This window comes from Acanthochromis polyacanthus, chromosome 3 (assembly GCF_021347895.1).
Source record: "Acanthochromis polyacanthus isolate Apoly-LR-REF ecotype Palm Island chromosome 3, KAUST_Apoly_ChrSc, whole genome shotgun sequence".
Taxonomy (NCBI): Eukaryota; Metazoa; Chordata; class Actinopteri; family Pomacentridae; genus Acanthochromis; species Acanthochromis polyacanthus.
In genome coordinates, this window is record NC_067115.1 from 14,695,794 (window position 1) to 14,708,929 (window position 13,136).

A 13,136-nucleotide genomic window follows, 5' to 3' on the forward strand; every position below is an offset into this window, starting at 1 on the left:
TGGAATGACATGTCTCTCACAGTTTTAACATAAACTGGAGTTTATCGACATAAATGACGAATTTATGGCACAAAAATGTCTGGTTCCTAAGACACCAAACACGTTCAGTGGGGCAACCTTTCAACTTTCATCTGATGGAGACTATTAAACCTGTATGTTTCTACAGCTGCTGCACCAGAACAATACTGCACACAGATTTAGAATCATCAAGACTGTCTTTCTGGATACAGAAGGAAGGATTTGCACTGAGAATCATGAGTGCAACCCTGTTCTCTTTATGGAGGATACAAAATATAAGAATCACACAAAACAAAGATCTTACTGCACCAATCCAGGAAAGTCCTTAAAATGTCCCACTTAAATACTACAAATGCCTATGACATCCAGGACTGTTGTTACTCAGGTACATTTTTTCCTTCAATCAAAAGAGGGACCAGTGTGCTCACTTGAATTTAGGGTTTAAACTCACAGACAGACTCAATCTCCCACACAATGTGTTAGTTTTGGTAGATTTTTCTATCTGCTCATTTTTGTGTCAGCGATCTGCGTCCCCTCTGCTCTCATGTAAATATCAATAAAAATATGGAAACCCTTTGGATTGGGGTCAACCGGCAGAGCAAACGTCCATGACCTCCGATGTGACGAGTTGTGACACCGTGACCCTCGGCTCCATCAGATGAGCAGGAAGCTGCAGGTCGTCCACTAAATGTCTTCATTTGAATTAATTATTTAGAACAAAATTTAACAGATGCATAGTGATCTTTAAATTGTAGATTTAAAAGCTTGATGTCCTTTTGTTTCTGTGTTTTTGCTCTGGTTTGCAGCTTTATTACAACCACTTAGAGCTGCAGAATAATGACTGGCCCGTTCGTCTGTTATTTTAAACATTTTATCTCAACTTCTTTGTGCCTAATTGTATAGAAAAGAAAACAAGCACGGCTTAGAGTTGCAACGTTTAATCACTTAGTCCAATATATTATCATAGATGACGACATTGTACTTGTGTATTTTGAGTATTTCCATGTTATGCTACTTTATACTTCTATTCCAGTACACTTCAGGGGCAAATGTACTATTTTTTTCTCCCAACCCTTTTTTACACAGTCATAGCTTGTAGCCACATTAAAAAAAATGATGAATGAATTATAAAATACTTTCTTCAAGGTGAAACACGTGGATCCCAACTTTGTTTTGTGTCTAATTGGGGACAATTCTTTAATTTGAATAACAGAGTAGTAGTAGTTTTAAAATTCAGGTCAGATTTGTTCAGCACAACTCGCTTTTCGTCTTCTTTCCCATCAATCATCTCATGACCTCTCTGAATTATTTGGTGATGATTCAGATGTGCCTGACCCCAAAGGATAGTTTTGTACTTTCTGCATCCACGAGTACATGAGGGTCTGCATGATGTACACTTTGTCATCCTCAACAGTCATCTTTTTTTACAGATTTTAATTTCAGACAAATCAGAGGTGGTTGAACAGAAATGGGTGTAAAAATTAGGTGATTTGAGATGCAATGACCCGATATAATCTGTCAGTCCCAGGGATCATATTACAGCAGAAGTACTTTAAGTTTGATACTTATGTACACTTTACTTATAATACTTGTGCACTTTTACTTAACTCTGATTTTGAAATGCAGGGCTTTTAATTTCAGTGGAATATGTTTGACAGTGCATAGTCTGTGGCATCACTCGCTTCCAGAGCTGGTAGTTTATTGCTTGTTGTGACAGTACATGTTATTTAACTATCAGCTTCACGCTAGTTTTAGAATCATATTTTGGTTTATTTTTCCCCGAAACACAAAAATAATAATTTCATTTTTTCTTTAAAATTAAGAACTAATTTCCACACAGACTCCAGAGTGTACAAACATCTCCACTTAGTCTAATCCTTCAGCCAGATGTTTCCCTGTAAACTCTGACCACTCTCCTCGTTTATCTCCTCCAGGTGCAGACTGCGACGTGGATTCGGCCGCCCGCTTCATCGCCGCCACCTTCGTCTCGCTCAACGACAATCCCAGCAAACTCATCTACCACCACTTCACCACGGCGACCGACACCTCCAACATCCAGATCGTCTTCCAGGTGGTCATGGACACGATAATCAAGGAGAACCTGGAGGCGGTGTCGCTCCTGTGAACCCAGAGCGGCGGAAAGAGACCTCGCTGAACTGCAGATATCTCATTTTAAAAGAGAAATATTTTTTAAAAAGGCAGTGAGGATCATCTCATCCGAGGATGTCGTCTGCTGCCTTCTTCTATTCAGTCCAGGCTGGAAGCTCTGATGCTCTTTGTTGCATTTAATCCTTTACTGCTGTCAAAAACTGTCTCTGAACACATGAAGGTGAAGGACCACTTGGCCAATCTTTTGGTTTTAGGTAGAGCCCTATAAAATATTCACTTTAGCAAGCTTGTCTTTAAACCAGCGGGCATTCATGTGTTTTGTACTGTACTATAAAATCAAACCATGAACAGTGACGTTGCTTTTTTCTGAAAACTTGATGCATTTATGTTCATTTGTGCCCTGTGCGGGGGCAAAAACTGAGGTGGGTGAGGATTTACTGTCTGATCGTTGACTTCCTTGGCTCACTCATGCATACCATCATGTGTTTTCCGCTCATCCATCACTGTGTCTCCGCTGTGCAGATGCTGTGCGTCACACCCTCCTAATGAGCAGCTGATCACTGTGAAAGCAGCACTAGTTTGTGTTTACTTGAGCTGAAATCACCCACACGGCGTGCCTTTTAATCTGAGCCTTCACCCACTCTCCAGACTCTCTTCAATCAGCGATGATGCTGAGAAAAACGAATATCAGAAAGTGTGTGTTTGGGGGAAAGAAACAGCCCTGAAGAGTCTGACTTGTTTTATTCCCTTTCTTTCACTTGTGATGGTTATTGTTGCAGAATCTGGCACACATAAGCCCTGTTTGTTTGCTTTTTGTTGTTGTTTTTCCAAGCAGGATGATGTCTCCTGCTTGTGATTTGTGTGGCATAAACTCTGCTGGGGTTTCTTTTGAGGGCTCCCCTGAGCAACCAGCTCTATCAGCAGCTACTCTGACTCCAGTGATAAACAAGATGTGGAAATAACTGATGCAGCCTGATATGGATACTGAAAGACGGGAGGAAAACACCCCCAAGTGCCTTATGATGAAGTGCTTTTACTGTTTTTTTTATGTCATTTAAATGCTTCATTCGTCTATGAAATGTTTTTCCTTCTTTTTCCACCTCCAGAATTAAGTTTCATATTGTATCTCTACTCTGCAAGTCTTGTGTTCTCAAAAAAATGTTTTTATGGTTTGTATTGCATTGAAATTGCAGTACAAAATAAATATGAGATTCATTTTAAATTTTTCTTTGAGGTTGATCATGTAAATTGATAAATCAGTAGTGCTGGATCACTTATGTTGACTTAAAGACAAATTTAGACCACACAGCGGGTAACCAGTGTTTGTTGATTTTAATAGATAAAATAAATAAAAGTACTTTCCAGGAAATCTGCTCGGCAGTCAACTTTCCGGACATTTAATACATCGTGGCAACGCAGGTACATATCAGGGGGTGAAACAGTAAAGATTAAAAGTCATCTGGAAAGAAAATGGCTTCATCTAACATCTCTCACACTGACTTTTTTTCTTGTTTTATCTTTTACAGTCCTGTTTATGCAGCCAAAGCAAAAGTGAACAATGTTTGTTTTTCTTTTTTTCAATAAGAGAACATTCAGAGTCTGCAGCGGTCCATTATCAACAATTATCAGGTTTTCTTCTGCACCATCACCCTCCAAACCCCTCTACACTCATCCATCCCTCATTTTTTTTTTCCTTACAGATTTGCGCTTCGGGGATTCGGTGGAAGATGATCACAGTCTCCTGCGGGGTCCAACCGGGATTCAGGCGGACAGACAGTCCAGGGAGTCCAGGGTGAGGAAGACGTCTGCTTTGCACTGGAAGGTGCCCGTCCCGTCCCGCAGCAGCTCGCAGCTCTTCAGGTTTGGAGAGATGTCCTTCACGCAGATGGCCTGCAGAAGAGGGAATTCAAACTGAAAAGGTGATTCTAGTCATTTTTCTTCGCAATACCACATTTATGTAAGATTCAAGAACTATCTGTGTTCTTAAAATGAACCTTTAAAGCTTTTGTTTGATTGACTTATTAAAGCCAAATGATCTGCACTGCGCGTGTTTGCTTTGCTGTTAGTCGCTATTGGAACACATTATTTTCTAACTTCTTTACATATTGTTGTCGTTTGTGGGATGTGTTTGCTGAGGCAGAAGTGACTTAAAATCCTATGTTTCTTTAGTTAATTTGTAAATAGCCGTTTTGTGAACATTTTTTGCTGTTTCCTATGATCTGATCTTCTCGTTTCCGCCTTTTTACGCACGGGTTCTTGACTCTTTTTTTTCCCTTATCTTTGTGAAATAAAACAGACCTACAGTGTAATATCTGTATGATGTATATTTGACTAAGATATTTCTAACTTTCAATATTTAAAAAACGCCGTGAGTGCGGTTCTTGTGGATCTAATTGGAAAACCAACATTACATTTTTTCATTTTATGATCGGTTTAAAAACACACAGAACCTCTTCAGACAGCGTTAAAGCATCTGAACTCCACTTACCATGCTTTTTAGGATGGAGATCTGCCTGTTCGTCTCTGTGATCACGTTGTTACCTGCTGTCTCCCCGCTGTCCGGCAGCGTCTCTTCGGACTCGGCTCTCCGGACGTACGGTGACCTCCTGATACCGGACAGCAAACCGGAGGCGCGACCCACCGAGTAGTAACTGGGCCCGGTCGACTGCTTGTACCAGGCTTCGACTGGATGGCAAGAGATGAGCAGAGACACTCCGACGCACACCACGGCAAACCGGACAGACCTATCCATGTCTGGAACCGTCTTGGCACTTTCTTACGCAAAGGGAAAACGGCGCTTTTCTCGTCTGTTCTAGGTCTGTTTGTTTTTGCTGAGTGTTTCTAAAACTTTCAGCTGCTTATATAGGCTGACAGGGTGACGTTGTCATGACCCAGGAGGTTCGTCAAATCAGAGCTGGGGAGGGCTGGTGATGGTCCGTCTTTGGAGAGAAGAAAAAACAATCCAAATTGATCCGTTTTGATGGTTTGGGGGAGGCGGGAGAGTATAGAGACGTCATCTAGTCTCTGACGCTTAGAGGGGTTAAAATGAAATAGATTAACATCAGGACATACACGAACACAGGAGGTCATAACTCAAAGATGTCCAGGTAAGTGAGGAGGAAGGTTGTGTGTTTCACTAATTGGACAAACTAATTGATCCAACATTTCCTGAATGTCTGAGTGTATTTTATAGATGTAAATCAGGCAGACTGGTACATTTCCACTGTAACTCTTGGTTTGGTATTGACACCTGATGAGTCACAATGATGAAAAATGTATACACTGATCGGCTACATTAACCCTCCTGTTGTCCTAATTTTCGGGTACCAAAAAATATTGTTTCCTTGTCTCAAATTTTTTTAAAAAATCCCTAAATTTCCAAAAATTTGCAAAACCTTCAGGAAGAAAATTCCAATAATTCCTTAAAAGTTTTTCTTTTTTTTAAAAATCCCCCAAATTTGACCAGAAAAATGTAAATATCAAAAAAATTAGTAAACATCTTCCAAAAAAATCCGAAAATTATCAAAAGTGATTACATATACATCAGTAAAACCTCCATTTTCTTTAAGAACATTCACAAAATTTTTTTAAAAAAAATCAATTTTTTTGGGAATGTTCTTTTTTCCACCAAAAATGTTCAAAAAAATTCCCAAAAATGTTGAAAATGTGGACATCAGAAGTTTCACTGTAAAAATCATTTTCCCCCCACATTTTCAAACTAAAATGGGTCAATTTTGACCGGCAGGACAACACCAGGGTTAAAACTACTGACAGGTGAATTGAATGGCATTAATTATTTTGTTACAATGCAACGTTAGCTGGAAACCTTTGCATTCCAACTTCCCCCAGCAGGCCAGTGCTCCACAGCAAACCCCAAATCAGGAACGGGGTGCTGACTTGACCTCCAAACTTCCCAGATCCCATCCATGACATGCACTGGAACAAACCAGATCCACTGCAGCTCCACTCCACAAACCACAGGAAGCCGAGGATCCGTTGCCAAACACTGCAGGTCTGTAGTCCATCCGCCGACAGGTCAGAGCTGGTTTGGTAGCACAAAAAGGATCTACACAATACAAGGCAGGTGGTTTTAATGTAGCTGCTCACTGTACAAGCCATCAGCGCTTCCCTGCTATGCAGCGAAGCAGAATCAACACAAGGCTTCCATAGACTTCAACCTGAGTGAAAGCGGACACATTAGGAGTGAACAGATGAACAGATCAATAAGCACTTTGAATGATCGGCTGATGAAAACTGTGTTAAGTTTTAAGAGCTTTCTAAAACGGGCGTTACTGCAAATCAGTTGCACTTCAAAGGGAAGCTCCGAGGGAGAACGGGCCTTTGTCAATACAAATCCTGTTCCAGTTGATTCGCCGACCTCTCTGGTCACCTGCTATGGACTCCACTGCTTCTGCAATCAGCAGATCAGTCTACGTCTGTTCGACTGAGTAACAACAAAAACAGATAAATGGTGTGTAATTATGTTGCTCTTTTATCATACAGGGTTATGGGAGGGTCTGGATGATGGGAAATGTACCTAAAATGTATAAACGGATAAGCAAGACTTGAAAGATGAAATTATCCAGGAGTATAAAGAAGGAAAATGCACTACTGAAAACAATCCTACCAACAAATCCAATCGAAACTGTTTATTTTTGAGCTTTAAAAACAGAAGTGACATACAAAAATATAAATTACAAACAAATGCCACGTATTTCTAAAGGTAAATGCACTCATGCAAGCAGACATCTTGTCAATGAAGATGAGTGAAAGCATCATTAGAGTCCATCACAGTCCATTGTAGAGAGGTCTGCAGCGAGGCTCTAGTTTGTCCTCCAGGACGTAGTCTGGTCCGCAGACCCAGGGGTCTCCTGTCTCCCACTGCCACTTCTGCAGACGCTGCCTCAGGTCCTGCAGCACGGCACTGAAGGACGGGTCCGATGCCAGGTTCTTTGTTTCGAGAGGGTCTGTCCTGTGGTTGTGAAGAATTTGTTAATATTTAAACTTAGAAACACTGAAGCATCCAAACCCCAGCTGCAAAAAGAGGGACGTTTTATTTACTAAGCCAGCAATTTAAATATATGAATCAGGAGGTTTTATTCAGATTAAGCCATTTTTCTTCGAGAACCACTTATGGTACTGTTTTATCTAATTATTATATTGTTTTTTGCTTTGTTTTTTAAAGGCAGTTCACAATTTGTTCTATAAAATGAGCGCACACTCTGCTCATACTCAGATTTCTTTTTTTATTCATTCGACAGTGAAAAGAGCTCCATGAGGACTCAGACGTGGAGCTAAAGGTCTGCAGATGTGCTTTACCATCTTCCTACCTCCATTTAAAAGTCACAGCAAAGAAGACAAAACTTGTCATTGTTTTTGTTTTTTAGGAACAAAGACAGCAGGACTCATTACCAGCAGCCTCTTCAGTTTTCTATTTGTTATTATACCTTAAAAATTCAGCAAAAAAAAAAAAAAAGACCTATAAACTGGCAAATAAGAGTTTTAAAATTAATCATAAAAGTGTTTGAGACTTTAAATTTTGACAGTAATGGACATGGACTGAACCTATCAAAGCTTATCTGCTCATTGATGGTAAATAAAATGAATGCAACAAATGATTTTTTAAAATTATTTCCACCTCTGCTGTGTAGTGCCGTGCTTTTGGGAATTACAAACACTGTAGGGTTTGTTTTTACATCTTTCTGAGCCTGAGGTGTTTTCTCTTATGAATATGAAAATGTGATTATGAAACTTCTTCCTCTTTCAGGTTTACCTCATTTGAATGACTGTGTCTTGAGTCATCCATTGATTCAGGTGGAGTTTTGTGTCTAACTGTCCTGTGAGGATCTGCTAACTCATTTACCAAATGTCTTTTTAAGTGAATGTTTTGTATTTATGAATCATCACAGGGAGGATTTTGCACTAAAACAAGACAAACACTGAGCAAAGTAAGCTTTAGCAGACCTGGTGTTGAACAGCTCCCAGCGCTCTCTGTAGTAATACTGCTGCAGACTTTTGAACCAGTGCGTTGGCTGACTCAGCCTGGTGCGGTTCAGCAGGTCCTGAAAGGTGGGCGACACGTACAGATCCTGATCGATGGGGAAGGGCATCCGGTAGTGTAGGTTGTGGAGAAGGTGGTACGCCCCCTGGTGGACCGAGCGAGTTGGGTAGTACATGGTTACCTGGAATCAAAATGACAGTAGAGCGTTCAAGGTTGGCTCCTTCATGAAACAGTATCTGGTGCTGGTGGTGTCCTGACCTCGTGCAGGGACTGGCTGGAGTAGACAGTGTGCCAGCTGCTGGGCTCAGAGACCAGAGCTGGAAGCAAAGAGCGACCGGTGAGGTACACTGGGGTGGCCGGGCTGCCGGGGAGGCTGTAGGACGGGTAGGAAACAGAGAACCAGTCCAGGATGGTGGGAGTGATGTCTGCCGAAAAAAATAGACGAGAACAATGCGGCCAATGAGACAACTATCACCTTATATATGGTAACAACTAAGAATGAAATTTAAAACTTAAATCCTGCACACATATTCATAGGTAGTATATTCATGCTATTATTCTAAACAGAGGGACATCTTTTCTATACACCACTGTCCAATAAAAGCTATAGATCACCAGGTAATTCTTCTATTTTTAATATTTCAAGAGGCAAATGCAATGAAAGAAACACACATACTGAGCAAATTACATTGAACATAGCATATAAGAAAGCTTAGCATCAATTTTTGCAAGTTAGACAACATGTGTGGGAATTTATTTGGGTTAATTATTTCAGTTCATCTGTTCTCTGAGGGGGCTGCACAGTGGAGTAGTGGTTAGCACTGTCACTTTGCAGCAATAAGATCCCTGGTTCGTGTCCCGGCTTTCCCGGGATCTTTCTGCATGGAGTTTGCATGTTCTCCCTGTGCATGCATGGGTTTTTGCCGGGCACTCCGGCTTCCTCCCACAGTCCAAAAATATGCTGAGGTTAATTGATCATTCTAAATTGCCCGTAGGTGTGAATGTGAGTGTGATTGTGTGTCTGTATATGTAGCCCTGTGACAGACTGGCGACCTGTCCAGGATGTCCCCTGCCTTCGCCCGAGTCAGCTGAGATAGGCTCCAGCACCCTCCACGACCCTAGTGAGGATAAAGCGGTGTATAGAGGATGGATGGATGTTCTCTGAGGTCTGCTGCTAATTCATTATTGGTAAGTCTCCCTCTTGTGGCCACTTAAGCACATCAGTGAACCACGCTGATGTCCCTGCTTTGTCTATATTTAGCCCATCTGCTCTCAAGTGAGGAAATAATTACGATCCACAAATTAAAATAAATTGAGAACAACTGGTGTAAGTAATAAACTTAAACCTGCAGCTGACACTGTGCTCACAGGAAGAGGCTGCTCGACTGTTTTTAATTTAGAAAACACGATTTCTCCACCAGGAACGTTAAATTTCTAATTCCATTTCTCACCCAGCAGGCTGACGTAGGCGTTGCTGGTGTCTCCCCACCGGTCTCTGTGCTCTGGAGAGGACACCAACATGGGCTCTGCGGTGCCAGACTGATACAGGTTTGTTCTCCCATTTGGGAAGGGGATCCCGTTATCTGAGCTGTAGATGATCAGAGTGTCGTTCTCATAACCGGCTTCTCTGAGCTCCTGAAGGACTAATCCAATACCTGCAGAGGAAATGTGCACCATTACAGCTTACAGTTCTGTACAGTTCAATATTTCAGAAATGTGTTTCTTGTATGCATTTGCCGGTTCCTCACCCTGGTCCAGTCTGCTCACTGTGGTGTACTGAGCAGCCAAGTCGGCTCGAGCTGTAGGTGTGTCCGGCACAAACGGAGGAACCTGAAGTATACACGACTGGATTAACATGTGCTGGTAGCTCCATGCTATCATTCAGTAAGTGTGTCTTTCAAACGTATTTTCTTATAATAAGATAACATTTTTGGGCTTGCGATTTGCATCAGCAGATCCAGAAGTAAAAAATATGTAATACAGAAGAATCATGGCTCATTAGATGATAATGACTAAAAGAGAGACAATGAGAAGCTTTGACACTTCTATTAGTTCTTCTATTACCAAAATGCCCAAATCTATGCCTGGTAATAAGTTCTCAGTGACCAAAACACAAGCTACAAAATGCTATGATATAAGAAATATGTAAAAGTATTTTAAAACAGGAATTTAATTGTTTAAACAAGTAAGGGATACAGAAGTAAAACTTTGTTTTACAAAATTAATCTCTATGTTTTACAGCTAATAAACCTTATTCCTTATAACAAGAGTTCTCTTCTAATATTAATTGGAATTTCTTTCCACGTGATAAAGTATTAAACCTTTAATCACTGACCTTTACTTGCTCTGGTGTGTAATATTCTGGCGTCCAGTCAGGAATTCTACCCATTCCCATGTCACCATTTCCAAATTTCTCACAGAAAGCGCCGTACTGGGGCTGTGAATGTCCACATCGGTGGGTGTCGTGGAAGGCGACATAAAGGAAAAATGGCCTCTCTTCATCTTTTATTTCAACTGTGTTTCTTTGCTCTTCCTCTCGCCTTCGTTCAAATGCTTCTTCTTTATGGGTCTGGAAAAACTTTCGGACCAGGAGTTTGATTCTGGTGATGTTCCGTCCCACCTGGAGGACAGAGTTGTTTTCTTCTGTGTAGGCAAAGTCAAACGGGTAAACAGATCCAGGGCCGACGTGCTTCTTTCCAATTATACCTGTGAGAAAGAGAGAGAGTGTATGAAAAGTGACAGAAAGCAATGTTGTTCATGAGTGTAGATATGAGATAAACTGCTCATTTACCTGTGTGCACGTTGGCCTGTTTGAGCAGCAGCGGCAGACTTTGCACTCCATCAAAAGAGTTGAAGTGATGAACCCCCTGATGAAGGCCGTACATGCCATTCTGATGCTGAAAAGACCAGAAAAACCCACTTGAATAGTTTGAAGTCATGCACAAATGACAGCTATACGTGTGTTTGTGTGTTACCTGTGGCAGGCCGGTGAGGATGGCGGAGCGGCTCGGGGAGCAGCTGCTGACAGATGTGAAGGCGTTGCTGAACAACAGGCTGCGCTGGGCCAGAGAGCGCAGGTGTGGCGTGTGGACCACTGAGTTGTTATAAACCTCCGTCTCAAAGCCTGCATCGTCGGCTGGAAGAGGGGAAAGACAGAAATTCAGCACTGATATGTGGGAGGTGTCAAATCAATCCACTTACACTTCTTAGCTCTTAAACTATATGGCCAGAAGTGTTCAAATATTCAAGGTGCAGTGGTATCTTCTCTGTCCCACTGGGGGAAATTTGCTCTGCAGCCAGAGTTACAACAACAATATACCATCACACACACCAAATGTGCCAAAGTAAAGCAAAGACAAAGTCACGGTGCTGATTGTTGTTAAGTATATCATTGCAACTAGGGATTAAAAAAAAAAAAACACTGGATTTTTGATGTCCTCCACATAGGTTCCCTAAAACATCAGCCTAAGCACAACAGTTTAAACTCCCTGTACAGTGGATTATCCTGATAGATGTGTAGACTAACTAATAAACAGCTTTCCATTCGAATATTATTCTTCACAAATGCTAATTTGCAATACCCGGCTCTAGAAGGTTATTTATTAATGCATTGGAAAAAGAACACTACACAGTCTTGCCAACAAACTTAATACTTACAAACCCACTTAAAATTATTTTCCATTCTGGATTTTGGGGCCAAGTTGAATGTTAAATGGTTTACACATAATTATGATGCACCTAATTTGATTTTAAAGTAGTCGTTTATAACATTAGCCCTCCGAAGGACCAGTTTGTTTCAAATGACCAAAAGCTAGGCCTGGCTACTCTCAGATTTTTTTCTGATTACTATAGTACATCCTTTAATTGACTGTTAAACATCTAAATCCGAAGGTGAGTTGGGTGATAAGGATTGGTTGTTGAGCCTTGTTGTCACAACACCATTTTTCTTTGATCCGGTTTTCCACAGCTTTTGGCTTTGCGGTAATAGTTCATTAAAAGGCATCTTGTGTATGTAGGGATTTGTATTAATATGTAAGCATATGTAAGGTTAAACTTTATATTGTTAGCTGTCAGTTGTGTGAAAATGCATCAAAGGCTGTTGAGGAGTGACGCTAAAGTAATGTAACAAGTATCACAATGAATTATGTTCTACAGGAAGTAAATGAATACACTGCATTGTATAACTTTTTAAAGTAATGCCTAATGTGTATTGCATTAGTATTTTGGGAATGATCTTTATTCATACTGCAATGCAACATCACAAAATGTACCAAGCTTGAAGACTTTAAGCATTTTGACACTTTCAGTTAGTTCTCAGTTTCTTAAGCACACCTTGCTATGCACTGAATTCAGCTTCATTTGTGGTTTATTTTGTGAAGCTGTTGAGCTGTATTGTTGTATATAGCGAGGTGTTACTGCTACTTAGTCTGCCCCACCTGATATAAATGAATAATGTAAAAGAACACAACAGCACCACAGCTGTCATTTGACTGAACACCTCTGTTAAACACTTATAATCTTCTGTTAGCTAAGTGTACCTCACAACCTAGCAACTGGGCGTTTTTTCAGCATTTTAATGTGTTCAATAGAGATTGAAAGTCTCAAACGCGGTCACTCCACAACAGTGTTCACTTACCAATTATTAGAAGCACATTTCTCCTCTTTGATTCCCCAATGTAGCATGATGCTAACACGAGAACAAGTAACTCAGGCAGCATGATCCCAAAATCTCGCCGAAAAGTCTCAAAATCTCGTGAGACACATACAATGGGTCAGGACTATTAAACCGAATAAAGAAAAAACGAGTTCAGTCGTTAAGATAAACATCATTTGAGCTACGAAACAGCTTCATCCCTGAACAGAGGCGAAACTTTCAGTGTCTTCCTCAAACAACGTAAGCCCCGCCCATCTGCAGTCACATGATAGAGGTCACATGACGACAGAAACAGGAACTACAGTCCGGCGCTTCATCAGCAAAGTGTCATCGTTTTGGGAAGTGGTTTTTTAG

At 40.9% G+C, this 13,136-nt stretch overlaps 3 protein-coding genes across 4 annotated transcripts in view; 1 reads left to right on the forward strand and 2 right to left on the reverse strand.

Annotated features, from left to right (window-relative positions):
* The window catches only part of gnav1 (guanine nucleotide binding protein (G protein) alpha v1), a 34,784-nt gene extending 31,288 nt beyond the window's left edge, over window positions 1–3,496 (forward strand). Inside the window, exon 9 of the mRNA XM_022207956.2 lies at window positions 1,953–3,496. Coding sequence (XP_022063648.1) covers window positions 1,953–2,143 — 191 coding nt within the window. The 3' untranslated portion in view covers window positions 2,144–3,496. The remainder of the gene's footprint in view (window positions 1–1,952) is intronic.
* Window positions 3,441–4,979, reverse strand: npb (neuropeptide B). Of its 2 annotated transcripts, none has more exons than XM_022207969.2 (2): window positions 4,616–4,979; window positions 3,441–4,038 (listed from the first exon to the last, which is right to left on the reverse strand). In XM_022207969.2, exons 1-2 carry the CDS (start codon window positions 4,877–4,879, stop codon window positions 3,889–3,891), a joined length of 414 nt encoding a protein of 137 aa, XP_022063661.1. In that variant the 5' UTR covers window positions 4,880–4,979; the 3' UTR covers window positions 3,441–3,888. The 2 variants fall into 2 exon arrangements, with proteins under 2 accessions (XP_022063661.1, XP_022063670.1); XM_022207978.2 differs by having other exon boundaries at window positions 3,441–4,017; window positions 4,616–4,975.
* Window positions 4,980–6,761: 1,782 nt separating this feature from the next.
* sgsh (N-sulfoglucosamine sulfohydrolase (sulfamidase)) lies at window positions 6,762–13,049 on the reverse strand. Its single transcript, XM_022208002.2, has 9 exons — window positions 12,765–13,049; window positions 11,104–11,264; window positions 10,920–11,025; window positions 10,464–10,834; window positions 9,877–9,958; window positions 9,580–9,783; window positions 8,387–8,553; window positions 8,092–8,309; window positions 6,762–7,099 (listed from the first exon to the last, which is right to left on the reverse strand). Exons 1-9 carry the CDS (start codon window positions 12,844–12,846, stop codon window positions 6,916–6,918), a joined length of 1,575 nt encoding a protein of 524 aa, XP_022063694.1. The 5' UTR covers window positions 12,847–13,049; the 3' UTR covers window positions 6,762–6,915.
* Between the last annotated feature and the right edge of the window lie 87 nt (window positions 13,050–13,136).

Excerpts from the sequence above, each read along its gene's own strand:
- sgsh (XM_022208002.2), bottom strand. The coding sequence starts at position 12,846 with ATGCTGCCTGAGTTACTTGTTCTCGTGTTAGCATCATGCTACATTGGG. Across the intron at positions 8,554-9,579 it reads CGCCTACGTCAGCCTGCTGG|ACATCACTCCCACCATCCTG; the intron begins GTGAGAAATGGA and ends TTTTTTCGGCAG. Across the intron at positions 8,310-8,386 it reads CCAGCCAGTCCCTGCACGAG|GTAACCATGTACTACCCAAC; the intron begins GTCAGGACACCA and ends TTTTGATTCCAG.
- npb (XM_022207969.2), bottom strand. The coding sequence starts at position 4,879 with ATGGATAGGTCTGTCCGGTTTGCCGTGGTGTGCGTCGGAGTGTCTCTG. Across the intron at positions 4,039-4,615 it reads TCTCCATCCTAAAAAGCATG|TTTGAATTCCCTCTTCTGCA; the intron begins GTAAGTGGAGTT and ends TCACCTTTTCAG.